Source organism: Carassius gibelio, chromosome B5 (assembly GCF_023724105.1).
Source record: "Carassius gibelio isolate Cgi1373 ecotype wild population from Czech Republic chromosome B5, carGib1.2-hapl.c, whole genome shotgun sequence".
Taxonomy (NCBI): Eukaryota; Metazoa; Chordata; class Actinopteri; order Cypriniformes; family Cyprinidae; genus Carassius; species Carassius gibelio.
Window position 1 is genome coordinate 22668239 of NC_068400.1, and position 12723 is coordinate 22680961.

General features: G+C 35.9%; 2 protein-coding genes and 1 long non-coding RNA gene across 5 annotated transcripts; 2 read left to right on the forward strand and 1 right to left on the reverse strand.

Annotated features, from left to right (window-relative positions):
• The first annotated feature begins 969 nt into the window (after nt 1-969).
• Nucleotides 970-3677, forward strand: alkbh4 (alkB homolog 4, lysine demthylase). Of its 2 annotated transcripts, none has more exons than XM_052555743.1 (3): nt 970-1136; nt 2500-2694; nt 3058-3677. In XM_052555743.1, exons 1-3 carry the CDS (start codon nt 987-989, stop codon nt 3574-3576), a joined length of 864 nt encoding a protein of 287 aa, XP_052411703.1. In that variant the 5' UTR covers nt 970-986; the 3' UTR covers nt 3577-3677. The 2 variants fall into 2 exon arrangements, with proteins under 2 accessions (XP_052411703.1, XP_052411704.1); XM_052555744.1 differs by having other exon boundaries at nt 1008-1136; nt 2528-2694.
• Nucleotides 3678-4438: 761 nt separating this feature from the next.
• LOC127957281 (uncharacterized) lies at nt 4439-5344 on the reverse strand. The gene is made up of 2 exons (XR_008153755.1): nt 4727-5344; nt 4439-4592 (listed from the first exon to the last, which is right to left on the reverse strand). It is a non-coding gene; the product is annotated as an uncharacterized LOC127957281 (long non-coding RNA).
• A 917-nt stretch (nt 5345-6261) lies between these two features.
• LOC127957275 (DNA-directed RNA polymerase II subunit RPB11-a) lies at nt 6262-8129 on the forward strand. Of its 2 annotated transcripts, XM_052555746.1 has the most exons (5): nt 6313-6378; nt 6690-6720; nt 6932-7021; nt 7249-7423; nt 7829-8129. In XM_052555746.1, coding segments are annotated over exons 2-5 (303 nt in total). In that variant the 5' UTR covers nt 6313-6378; nt 6690-6718; the 3' UTR covers nt 7865-8129. The 2 variants fall into 2 exon arrangements, with proteins under 2 accessions (XP_052411705.1, XP_052411706.1); XM_052555745.1 differs by lacking the exon at nt 6690-6720 and having other exon boundaries at nt 6262-6378.
• The last annotated feature ends 4594 nt before the right edge of the window (nt 8130-12723 follow it).

The window sequence follows — 12723 nt, forward strand, 5'->3', positions numbered from 1 at the left end:
TAAAGAAATATGAAGGTAATCCTGTGGATATGGTGTATAATCATTTAAAGAAAATCTGGCCCGAATATGTGCAGATATTTACGGATGGTTCAATGAATCTAAGAAGTAGGAAAACCGCAATAGGAGTAAGTATTCCTCAGCTGAAGTTAATGAATGGAAAGCGGTTAACAGATAGTATGTCAGCCATTACTGCAGAGCTGGTGGCTATTTTATTGGCCTTGGAGTGGGTGGAGGAAAATGGACCAGGGAAAAGAATAATTTGTTCAGACTCAAGTGCTGCTTTAATGGCATTAAAGGGAAGGAAAAGTGAAGCCAGGTCAGATTTAGTTGTAGAAGTCTTAGTAACACTTAATAGAGTTAATAAAATGGGGAGTACAGTTGGATTTATTTGGGTACCTGCTCACATTGGTGTTCAGGGAAATGAAGAGGCAGATGAAATGGCAAGAAGTGCAGTAAATAAAAGTGAAGTAGAGTTGGAGGTTATGTTTGGTAGGGTAGAATGTAAAAGTATTATCCAAGAAAGAACATTGAAATTATGGCAAAAAGAATGGAATGAGGGATATAAAGGCAGACATTATTATTCTGTTCAGCCAACAGTAGGACGTAACCTAAATACAACATTAGAAAGGAAAGAGAGTGTCATTCTAACTAGATTAAGGTTGGGCCATTGTGCACTAAACTTTGGGTTAGCAAGGGTTGGAAAACATCCAGATGGCAGATGTAGATGTGGACAAGAAGAAACGGTGAATCATGTAATAATGGAGTGCTCCAACCATCATACAGCAAGACGTCACATGATTTCAGAGTTATTAGATTGTGGAGTCTCTAATATATCTGTTCAGACTATTCTTAACCCAAAGGACTATGAGTCTACAAAGATTTTTTATGAAGTTTTTGCACAAGACTGGACTTTACACAAGGATTTAAAGGATAAACCGAGTCCTCAAATGACCTGAGGAGGGCAGTAATACGCCGGTGATGCGTCTATGCTGCCGCAAATTCAAAAGAAGAAGAAGAAGAACAGGATGGCTACTGGAGAGATGGAGAATATTAACTGTAGTTGTAAAGGAATAAGAACATGTCTGAGATGTGAGGCAGTGGAGTCTAAACAATATTTACTACAGAAGAACGAGCTGGTGAGACCACAACCCCACGTTTACAAGCTTGACACGCGGAATGCTAGCTAAAATGAGTCGACACTGTCTATCGCCCTCAGAGACGAACTGCGCTCTCTGATCGATATAAAGTTGGTTTGACATTTGACGTTGGATGTTAGACAGATATTCAGCCGGGAAGAAAATCAATAAATTCTTAGTGGATGAGTGTAATTGTATAAAAATGGCTCACCTGAAAAGCAACTGAACGTAGAACTGAACACACATCGCATTTTAATTGTTTTAATTCTCGATTTGTTAAAACATAAAGTATCTATCAGCAGCGCCCTAGCGCTTAGGCCATCTAGGAACCGTCTACAAAGTGTACATGATAATGAAAAAACGATAATTCTTCCCACCGGAATGTTTTTTCATAGTTAACAAAACTAGAGCAATTTGTGCACCCAAGGTCTTTGAAAGATATAAAGACAAACACTTATAGTGCTCTTTTGAATTTAAATAAGAAATAGTGTAAACAAGAGATATTTGATAGTGGTTATTATTACTATTACAGTTTTTCACACAAAACCTCACCTTCAAGCACTATTTACAAAACCTCTGATTCCTCTTGCAAAATGAAACTTTCACCTCAAAACCGTTTTACCTCTGTTCAAAATCAAACACTGCTCTCAAAGCATAAACAAAGTGATCAAAATTATATACACTATCAAACAGTCAGTAAACAATACACCAACAAATAGAAAATACATTGTTCAAATGATCAGAAATGCCTACTCTGCTTTGCTCTGTGCATGTTTTTTTTTTTTGGTTCTTTCTCCTTCGACCCCTATTTTTACAGTAGTGTACTCTGCATCTCATAAACTTGACCTTGGTCTCTATGATAGTGTAATTATTGTTCTTTGTTGATATGAACCTGCAACCATTCAAAATCTATATTGAGCAGTCAGTACTGTTCACAAATGGAAAGCAGTGTTCAGAGCCAAACAATTTGTTTATTGTACAGTATACTGCCTACAATGTACTGTAATATAAAATCAAAGGAGTAAAATCATTCTCTTATGCTCATCGAGGCTGCATTGGTTTGATCAGAAATAAAATAAACTACAACATTGTGAAATTTTTCTATTTTAAATTAGAATTTTCTAAAATGTCATTTATAAATTGGATGGCAAATTCGAGTTTTCGGCATCATTTTACTCCAGTCTTCAATGTCTTCTGTTGAAAACAGTTGTGTTGCTTAATATTTTTGTGAAAACATTGGTACATTTTTTTAAATTCTTTTTAACGTTATAAATGTTATATTGTATTATAAATGTCGCTTTTGATCAAATTAATTCAGTTTAGTAGTGTGTATATGAAAAAAAAATTCTATATTCTGTTGCAGATACATTATGATTTCACCTATGATCCAGTGTCAAAGTCAGCAGTCCGAGAGGGGGAAAGTGGCACTCAGCAGTCCTTTGCATTTCCTGGAATATTTCTGTGGGAGAATTTTGTGTCAGAGTATGAAGAGAATGAACTGATTGCTAGAATGGATCAAGATGACTGGAGAGAATCTCAGTCAGGCCGTCGAAAACAGGTGAATGAGGAAATAACCCATGAAAGAGTAAACTAATAAATACACTCCTTTCAACCTTTTATTTCTTAGCAGTATGATCTTTAAGTGATTATGAAAGTCAGAATAATTTGGTTAAAGTCAATAACCTTTTTAGTTTTTTATTCTGTGGCAAAAACATCTCCTTAGTCCAGAATTTTAATTTAGTTTCTCAGTTGATGTAAGGTTATAAAATTGTAAATAAAATCTAATTAACAGTATGAAGTTGGAAGAAAAGTGTTGATTAAAGTTGTCCTAAGACAAGAACAAAATTAGGTTTTAGGTTTTAGGACAACTGATTAAATGTTTTGATCTACTTCAAATGCTGACTACTTGATATATCCACAGGACTTTGGGCCAAAGGTTAACTTTAAGAAACATCGTGTCCGTGTGGGAAACTTTACTGGCCTGCCTGCCATCAGTCGTCAACTGGTGGACAGGATGTCAAAGGCACCTCAGTTGGCCTCCTTCAAACCAGTAGAGCAATGCAACCTAGACTATGATCGCTTCAGAGGCTCTGCGATTGACCCTCATTTAGATGATAGCTGGCTGTGGGGAGAGCACCTGGTGACCATTAACCTACTCTCAGACACTGTCCTCACGATGAGTTTAGATCAAGGCTGGGGAGACATGGATGATGGAGAAGTGCGAGTGGCTGTGCATTTACCACGCAGATCACTGATTGTACTCTATGGAGAAGCACGTCATCGGTGGAAACATGCCATCCACAGGAAAGACATTCAGGGACGCAGAGTGTGCAGCACCTTCCGGGAGCTGTCTGAGGAGTTTCTACAGGGAGGGGAGCAGGAGAAACTGGGCTCAGAGTTGTTAGATATAGCACTGAGCTTTAAAGGTGTACCTTTATAAATTGCCTGTACTTTATGTCAATGCATGTACAGTTTTCTGTACTCACAACTGTAAAGTGATTATTTTTAACTCTTAATTTAAATAAATGCATATTATTTTTATTCTGTGTTGTTATTTTGTGAATGAATTCTGGATAATATATGAGATGCAAAAAGATCTAATTAGGTCTAACACACTGATGAAGGACTGCATGAGCTGATACACATTGGTGTCCTTTTAATTAGTTTTAAAAAAAAATGTTTTATGCTTTGTTATTTTGAGTGGTGACATGTGCCATAATCTCATGACTACCAGCTATGGAGTTTTGTCCTCTGTAGATTACATAATTCTTTAGCAATTTCTCTGTCAGTTTTAAGTCAGACTTTTCAGAAAAATGTTATGGGGTTTCAAATCAAAATATGACCTGTTATGAAACAGGATATCGATTTCATACATGTCCTCATATGAGGACACCGGGGCTTAAAGCATGTTTATTATACATTTTAGGAGACACAACAATTCAATGGAGAAAAAGTATATATATATATATACATATATATATATATATATATATACACATATATATATATATACACACATATTCCAATGAAATATTCAATATCATTATGAAAATCTTGTTAATTATTACTCTCATTATTTCATTTGTTTCTTCATTCTATGTCGTCCCAATGTTTTGTCATTTAAAATAAAATTACATTTTGTGTGAGGGATTTAATATTTTAAATGGACATAACTTATTGTACTGAAACCAAAATCTTCTGCACTAAACATGTTTCAGTGTAGATTGATTCCACGATTCCATGATTCCAGTACAAAACAATTGTATGTTTTCCATTCAAAGGGATTCAAAGTATGTCAGGCATGAATTTAAATTGGGTTTATTTACAGAGGTAAATGATGTCCATCAACTAGTAGAAGTTTGCACTCTGTAACATTCTTGGAACATATTTAACAAGTCCATCAAAGTAACACTGCTGGAGGTCAGTAGAAACCAGGCGCATAAACTCAGCACCAATCTGTAGGAAGAAGAAGAAAAAAAAATAAGTGTCCGTTGTAATTCTGTGCACATTGCAATGAAAATACCATTGACTCATATTAATTCGTCTTCTTACGTTAAAATATTTTAATTAAATTGTTGTCATTTTTGTACCAAATTGTTAACTCGTTTATGAGCTGAGCTTCACACTTCAGCTCCCTCAGACGGCCCAGCCTCACGCTCTTCAAACGCTTGGTACAGGACTGAGTGCAGGTCGATCGTTACAGGCTTCACTAAATAGATTTCACTGGTGTGGCTCTGTATTATGTTGTTTTTGGCCTCATCTTCTGGTTCCTCCAGAAGCAGACTTCTTGTAGGCCACTCCTTCGGTGTATTCAAATACAAGACCCGGTATTCACGGGGAGGTACTTTTGGGGGTAACATGTCCCACCAGACGCGCTCCTTTTTAAATAAGGCTTTAAAATTCTTCCATTTAAGTAAGCTCTTTCTTCCACGAAATTGGAAGGGGGAACTAGTTTTGTCCATAATATCTTCCCTCCAGTCACACTGATAGCCTGGCAATATTACAAACTCTCTTTTAAGGAAGTTCTCGCGTCTTTTGAACTTCCGATGCCACTCTTTAAACTCTGCACGCTTTTCTTCCAACAGTTTTTCAAACATTTTGCGTTTTGTGGCGTTCACGCTATCAGGAGAAATCACGGTGGTGGAGCTCATGAACAAAGTGACTCTACTCTCGAGATTTGCGCGGCTTTTATATGCCGGGAAAGTTCTAAAAATGACGTCGTCTCATTGTGACGTCATATGGACCCGTAGATGTAGTCTCTTCGTCATCATCACCGTGATGGCCAATGATGAACTGCTTTCAAATTAATTTTAAAACATCACATGATCCATAATGAAATGTCTTTGATTCGAGTGTGTTTTGAGTTTGTGGTTAGGACAGTCATTTACGTTTTTACACTTTAAATTGATTTGGTAACATGGATGAGAAATTTAAAAGCAGGACGTGCTTGATGTTATAAAGAGTTATTAAACTCTATAATCCACCAAAGCAAGAAGCATGTTGATTCGTTTTGCAAATCACTGTTCACAGGCTTGCATAACTTTTGACTGAATTTTAGCGAAAACAATGTGCAGAAAGTGTAAGCACAGAAAATGTAAGTCAAATGCAGATAATATTTATTTTGCTTTAACATGAAGCTGTAGTTTCACAATACTCATGAAAAACATGATCTGCAGTATTTTACTATGACTCCTGAGTGTAATTTGAAACGCGATTTACACCTTCACAAAGCTTATCTTTCGCATGCAAATTGAATTTACCCTTACAGTTTTATGAACACTTCCACAACTCTGCGTCTATTTGGCATTAACCCGAAGAAACCATCTACGTATATACATTACTTCAATAAACTTCCTTATCATAACATTGTAATTAGGTGATAAGTCAAAATTAGGTTTATGTTCATATCATTTCAATTTATGAAGGAAGAATCCGCAACCAATAATTAAGAAATTGTAGTCTTTGTATACTTTTTTACATCTTTTTGTCAGTGTGTTGAAAACTGAAAATATAGACCAATTTTCGCGTAAACATTTTTGATAAGTCATTTTTTTATTACAGCTCTTCGCTGCCCTCCAGCGATCTCCACTCAACACTGCACTTAAATACTGACATTATCACGCCATAAACTGCGCATGCGTCGCTCAGTGTTCGTCCATTAGCGTCATCGCTGCTGGTTTTTAAACAGGATGAACGCGCCACCGGCATTCGAGTCGTTTTTGCTATTTGAGGGAGAAAAGAAGTAAGCTCAGTACATCGCCTTTTAACTTTTAAGTGAAATTAACATAACTAACTGAAACCTGTAATGAAACAAAGTAAGCTGGAATACAGGAGTTGGACTTGCAAAGTTCATAGCTTGTTGGCTAACGAGAAGTAACGTATAAAACATGGACTTACTATAACGTTACTTCTCGTTAGCCAACAAGCTATACACTTTGCAAGCCAACTCCTGTATTCCAGCTTACTTTGTTTCATTACAGGTTTCAGTTAGTTATATTATGTTAGTTATGTCATTACATGACTAAATACTTTATTGCGCTTTATGTTTTGCAGGCTATGCACTGGACATAAATATATATCTGATGTAATTTTTATGTTCTCTCTCCACACACACAAAACAAACGTTTTTGATTATGATTATGGGAGCATGACATGTTTTAGTATACCGTGTAAAGAACTGTTATGTATATATCAAAGTACCATATTATTACCATCATTGTACCATGGTGCCCTCAAATAACTGTTTGTAAATAGAAAAAAATCGGCTAATATTCCTGTTCAACTTCATTTTTCAGGATCACAATAGTTAAAGACACCAAGGTGCCAAATGCGTGTCTGTTTACACTGAATAAAGAGGATCACACACTGGGGAACATCATCCGGTCGTAAGTGCACACGCATCTGATGGCCAAACATATCCTGAGTCATTTTGGGAAGCTGTGGCCTAATGGTTTGAGAGATTCATTCTTGTAATCCAAAGATTGTGAGTTCGAGTCTCTGGCCGGCAGAAATTCTAGGTGGCTGTATGTCATGTCACTTTTTACTTTCACTTTTGTGATCACAGTGATGCTCTGTTGGTTTGTATATTCAACCTTTGACACTTTTGTGTAAGGCAACTGCTGAAGGACCCTCAGGTGCTGTTTGCTGGATATAAGGTTCCTCATCCTCTGGAGCACAAGATAGTGATCCGTGTTCAGACGACACCAGACTACAGTCCCCAGGAAGCCTTCACTAATGCCATCACTGATCTGATCAGTGAACTGTCCCTTCTGGAGGAGCGATTCAGGGTATGTGACATGCACATAGCAGTCAGTTTCAGTTCAGTGAGGGGTGCTGTGTTTTATTAGTGCTGTTTGCTATTGCTCATACATATAGTAATGGATTTGATAAGTAATGCCCAGACCTGCTGCTTTTATATAAAACTAACTTGTTGGCGCTCACACAAGTATTTGGCTAAATGACAGTGAATAGCAGAGGAGTTGGATTTGCAGCAACAGTGTTATTTTACACTGTTATTTTATTCCATTCAAATTTTTTGAGATGCACCTGTATTTCAAATTTCCTTTGAAGTTCTTCTGTTTCAGTACATATGAGCCACACTATTATTAGTGAATGAGAACTGCTGTGTTGAGGAGTCTGTGTTGTATATTACAGAAAATGATTTGACTTTTTTATTATTATTATTATTGTAGGTTGCCATCAAAGACAAACAAGAGGGAATAGAATGAAGACCATCACACTCCACTGGAACACAACAACTGATTCACTATGGACTGAACTGTAAATCTTGAACTCGGTTTCTCTAATGGGTTACAATATTCCCATTTATGTATTTTCATGAAATATTATAAGGTCAGTTGACAAGTTCTCATAATGAATACTAAGAGATCTTTACCAGCTTCTAACAACATAATTTTCTCTTCAGTGTCCCACTCATTTGAGATGTAGTTTATTTTTTGTTATTAATAAATTTACTTTTGTAATGAAATACAATGACTTGCATTTATTTGAGTCTCAACATTGTGGCTCGATTGTTTCATGGATTTGTTAAACTCATAGCTTTCAATGTAGGAACTATTTTGGACCTTTAGATGTTTTGAAGGGGATGTGATGCAAAAATGTAACTGGATGGCTATTGGAGAGATGGACACCGGGGCTTGAAGCATGTTTATTATACATTTTAGGAGACACAACAATTCAATGGAGAAAAAGTGTATATATATATATATATATATATATATATATATATATATATATATATATATATATATATATAATATTCAATATCATTATGAAAATCTTGTTAATTATTACTCCCATTATTTCATTTATTTCTTCATTCTATGTTGTCCCAGTGTTTTGTCATTTAAAATAAAATTACATTTTGTGTGAGGGATTTAATATTTTAGTTGGACATAACTTATTGTACTGAAACCAAAATCTTCTGCACTAAACATGTTTCAGTGTAGATTGATTCCAGTTCAAAACAATTGCTGACCCCTCACAGGACCCCAGAAGATGCTAACCCTACAACAAACAGAACTAACAAATATTGCTACAAGTGTGACTGCATCATATAATAATTATTAATAATATTAATAATGTTCATCGTCTGGCTGACTAAGTCTTGTATTAATTTTTTCTAAAATCCTGTCATAATGTACAAAAACTGACAGTCATCACTTATAAGCCTCTACTAAATATTGTAGGAACATAATTTTCTGTAAAGTTGCTCTGTAACGATTTGTATTGTAAAAAGCGCTATACAAATAAACTTGAATGTTTTCCATTCAAAGGGATTCAAAGTGTGTCAGGCATGAATTTAAATTGGGTTTATTGACAGAGGTAAATGATGTCCATCAACTAGTAGAAGTTTGCACTCTGTAACATTCTTGGAACATATTTAACAAGTCCATCAAAGTAACACTGCTGGAGGTCAGTAGAAACCAGGCGCATAAACTCAGCACCAATCTGTAGGAAGAAGAAGAAAAAAAAGTGTCCGTTGTAATTCTGTGCACATTGCAATGAAAATACCATTGACTCATATTAATTCATCTTCTAACGTTAAAATAGTTTAATTAAATTGTTGCCATCTTGTACCAAATTGTTAACTCGTTTATGAGCTGAGCTTCACACTTCAGCTCCCTCAGACGGCCCAGCCTCACGCTCTTCAAACGCTTGGTACAGGACTGAGTGCAGGTCGATCGTTACAGGCTTCACTAAATAGATTTCAGTGGTGTGGCCATAGACAGTAAAAGAAAGTTGAGAGCGGCTGAGAGTCAGTCTCATGCGGACTGACCAATGAAGAGAGGGCCTCAAGTTAAGACCCTCTCCTCATTGGTCAGTCCGCATGAGGTGGGTCAAATGTTACGCCGAGCGGGTTACGTCAGGCGTTGCTACAACAGAAAAAAAAGTCTCTGACATGGAGAAGCAGAAATTAAAAAAGGAAAGGACATCAGAAACGCAGAAAATTTAAAGTATATAATTAAAATAGGCAATTCCTTCACTCCTGTTAATGTTGCCGACAGTTCTGTTAAGTCAGCTTCCGTCAACGACGAGGACAACTCAGCCAGCCAGGACTTTTCTACACCGCCAGCTTACGTTTACAGCCCGGAGAGCGAAGAGCATTTCAAATTCAAACATGCACTTCGTCATTATTTAGGACTTAAATTGTGTGTTTTGTAGCATTTATTTCTGTCTTGTCTTCTTCAGAGAAATTGGCAGATTTCTAAATGTTTATGTAGCACTAAAATGTTTAACTGGTTAATTGTGCTGTGATATGTTGTTGTTCTATTTTAAAACAAGTTAAAATGAGCTTTTTCCTCGAGGTGCCAGCTTCATTAAAATGCTGTAAATTGTTGTGGAGGGATAACAGGCAGATTTCAAATTGTTTGTGTTGGACTAATAACTTGATTGCCTTGTTGAATTCTGAGGAAACAGGGTCACCCTGTCAGGGTGATTTCTGCTTAAAATGAGCTGAGGACCAAATTGTTTCTTGATGTGTTGTCTGTGGTCTTCTGTTATAGCTCTGTCAATTCAATAAATTTATATTGGGGATAAATGTTGTTAAATAAACAATGGTTTGAAAGTGGTTGCTTATTTATTTATTTTTGTGAAAATGGAGGATATTTCCCTCCCTCTCAATGTAGTGGGTCAATTTTACCAGATTATACAAATGCTGATGTGTTTTGTTTTCATAGCATCATATGTGAGTGAATGTCTTTAGTGCATTTGTAGTTCTATGAGCATTTAAATATTTGTAGATCAAAATACACCTGATGACAGTTAGAATTTGAAGTATTGAGTATATTTACTGTATATTACAGTAATATATTCTGTATATGACCATGGTGATCCTGGGGTCGTGATGATGGGGCCCTTGAATATTGTTGCCCAGGGTACAACAAAGTGTTAATCTGGCCCTGACTATCGCTGCATGTGGAGAGATAAAACTGTGTGTCTGTGAGTCCTGACACGTGCTGAAGAATTACAAGGTTCCCGGTGAGGTGAGTGAGCGCAAATAAGTTCTATACAGTACCTTATATTACCACTAGGTGGCTACACTGGCTATTCAGAAATTCATTCTTCTATAGTTCTACTAGCCTATATAGTTTTACTATAGGTGCGACTCCAAAAAATTATTAGTAGTAGTATTTTTGGTAACTTCAAAAAGTGAAACTTTCATATATTCTAGATTCATTACATGTAATGTAAAACATTTCAAACGTTTTTTTGTTTTTATTTTGATGCTTAGAGCTTAGGGCCGGTGACCACAGAGGGATTAACTTAACTTTTTTGTGGGCATTTTGTTGTTTTGGATTATTTTCTGAGTATATTCAACTCACATAGAAGCGAGATTGTTCTTGCTCTCATTTTTGATTCATCAATGTTTTATACTTGTGCATACATGTCTTCTCATATTATGGAGGACCCCAGTGGAGCCAAAGTGTTAGAGGGTCAAGACGCAGCCAAATGCCCAGACATCCCTGTTGGTCCATTGGGACGATAAACCAAGTTGGAGCTGTATAGACCCCAGAAGAGCCAGAGGGATCTTTATATTTTCTTGCATTATCTTTTCCTCAAAATATGCATATCAGCTTCATCTCCTCTAACCATTTTTCTGTTAGTTTCGGCATCTCATTAATGTATATTTTCTCATTTTCAATTTTCTTGCGTCATCTTTGCCTCATATCGGACCAAGATAACTCTCTGTTTTTATAAAGGAATAGACAAACAAAATAGTGCAAATAAATTAATTTTGAGTTTAATCAGTGTTTGTTATGTTATTGTGAGTGTTACACAATCTGAGCTGTGAAATGAAAAATCTAGTTCATTCAGCTTTTGCATAAGTTCATTTTCAGCCCAGCAGAGTTGTGTGCCCATTCCCAATTGAATTAAGAATGTCTATTGAATTCTAATTAAAAGTAAAATAAAATGCAAATTCCAACAGCTGCCGAGCTTGCTGCTCATAACGTAGCCTATCCAAGATTTATATGGTGAGGGTGCAGCAATAATGCAATGAAAAAAGTTGTATTTTAACTAAAGAAAAGAAGAAAAAAAATGATTACAAAAATGTTATTACATAGTATGATGTCATTTACCAGTGAAATTTTTTTTAGGAGAGCTCCTAAAAGCTGTCATATGCAACTTCATGCTTGCCTTAAACATTACCATGTGATGTAATGAGTGATGAGTGAAGCATACAAAATCACATACATCCCTACTATATAGAAAAACAGAATGTGACAAAAGTATGTCTGAAATCACAGTTAAAGACTACAAAACCTATCAGTTCCAGTTAGATTATGAAATGTATATTCAGTGGAAACTTTACTATCCCATGAGGCCACAGGAGAGTATTTGTGAATGGCAGTGAAGCATGCCGCTGTCACTGGTAGGTGATTTTGATGATAATTATGATGATTTTGGGTGGACATTTGCTTTAACTGGTTTACAGAAATGATTGTATTTTGAGTGCATTTTAGTTCATTTGTTCTCCAATGATTCAATTTAACCCTTGACATTGTGAGGCAAATTGTGTCACTGAACTATATTTTAAAAGTGCTATTTCTATAGTCCTATGATGTAGATTCCTTCTTTTTCATTAGGAGTATTGGTTTTACTAACATCTTTCTCATTTCCCCTTGTGAACAACTTGGAAGGAACAATCCACCCCGCAAAATTACCCACATTATGTTGTTTTAAGCCTATTTCAGGTCTTACTTTTTTAGTGAAAGAGAAGTTAAACATAATTACAGTGACTGACAGTCTGAGTGATCTTTCATTTCCATTGCGTATTTTTCCATACAATGAAAGCAAACAGTAACTCAGATGTTTCAATAGCATTCCACTAAAATCTAAACGGTTTAGAATAACCTGATTGAGTAATTGCTAATGGGTGTTGATCATTTGAACAGAAACTTGAACATATATATCTACATCAGTATACTACAGAGCATAATACATAATAGTCTTGCTTTTTTAAATTTGTATTTATCTTCTACATAATGCATTTCAGAGTATAATCTGCGAGAGTTAGTCAAAGGAAGTACACCCTGTTCTCGGTCTGTGTCATTGTCCTTGCTGC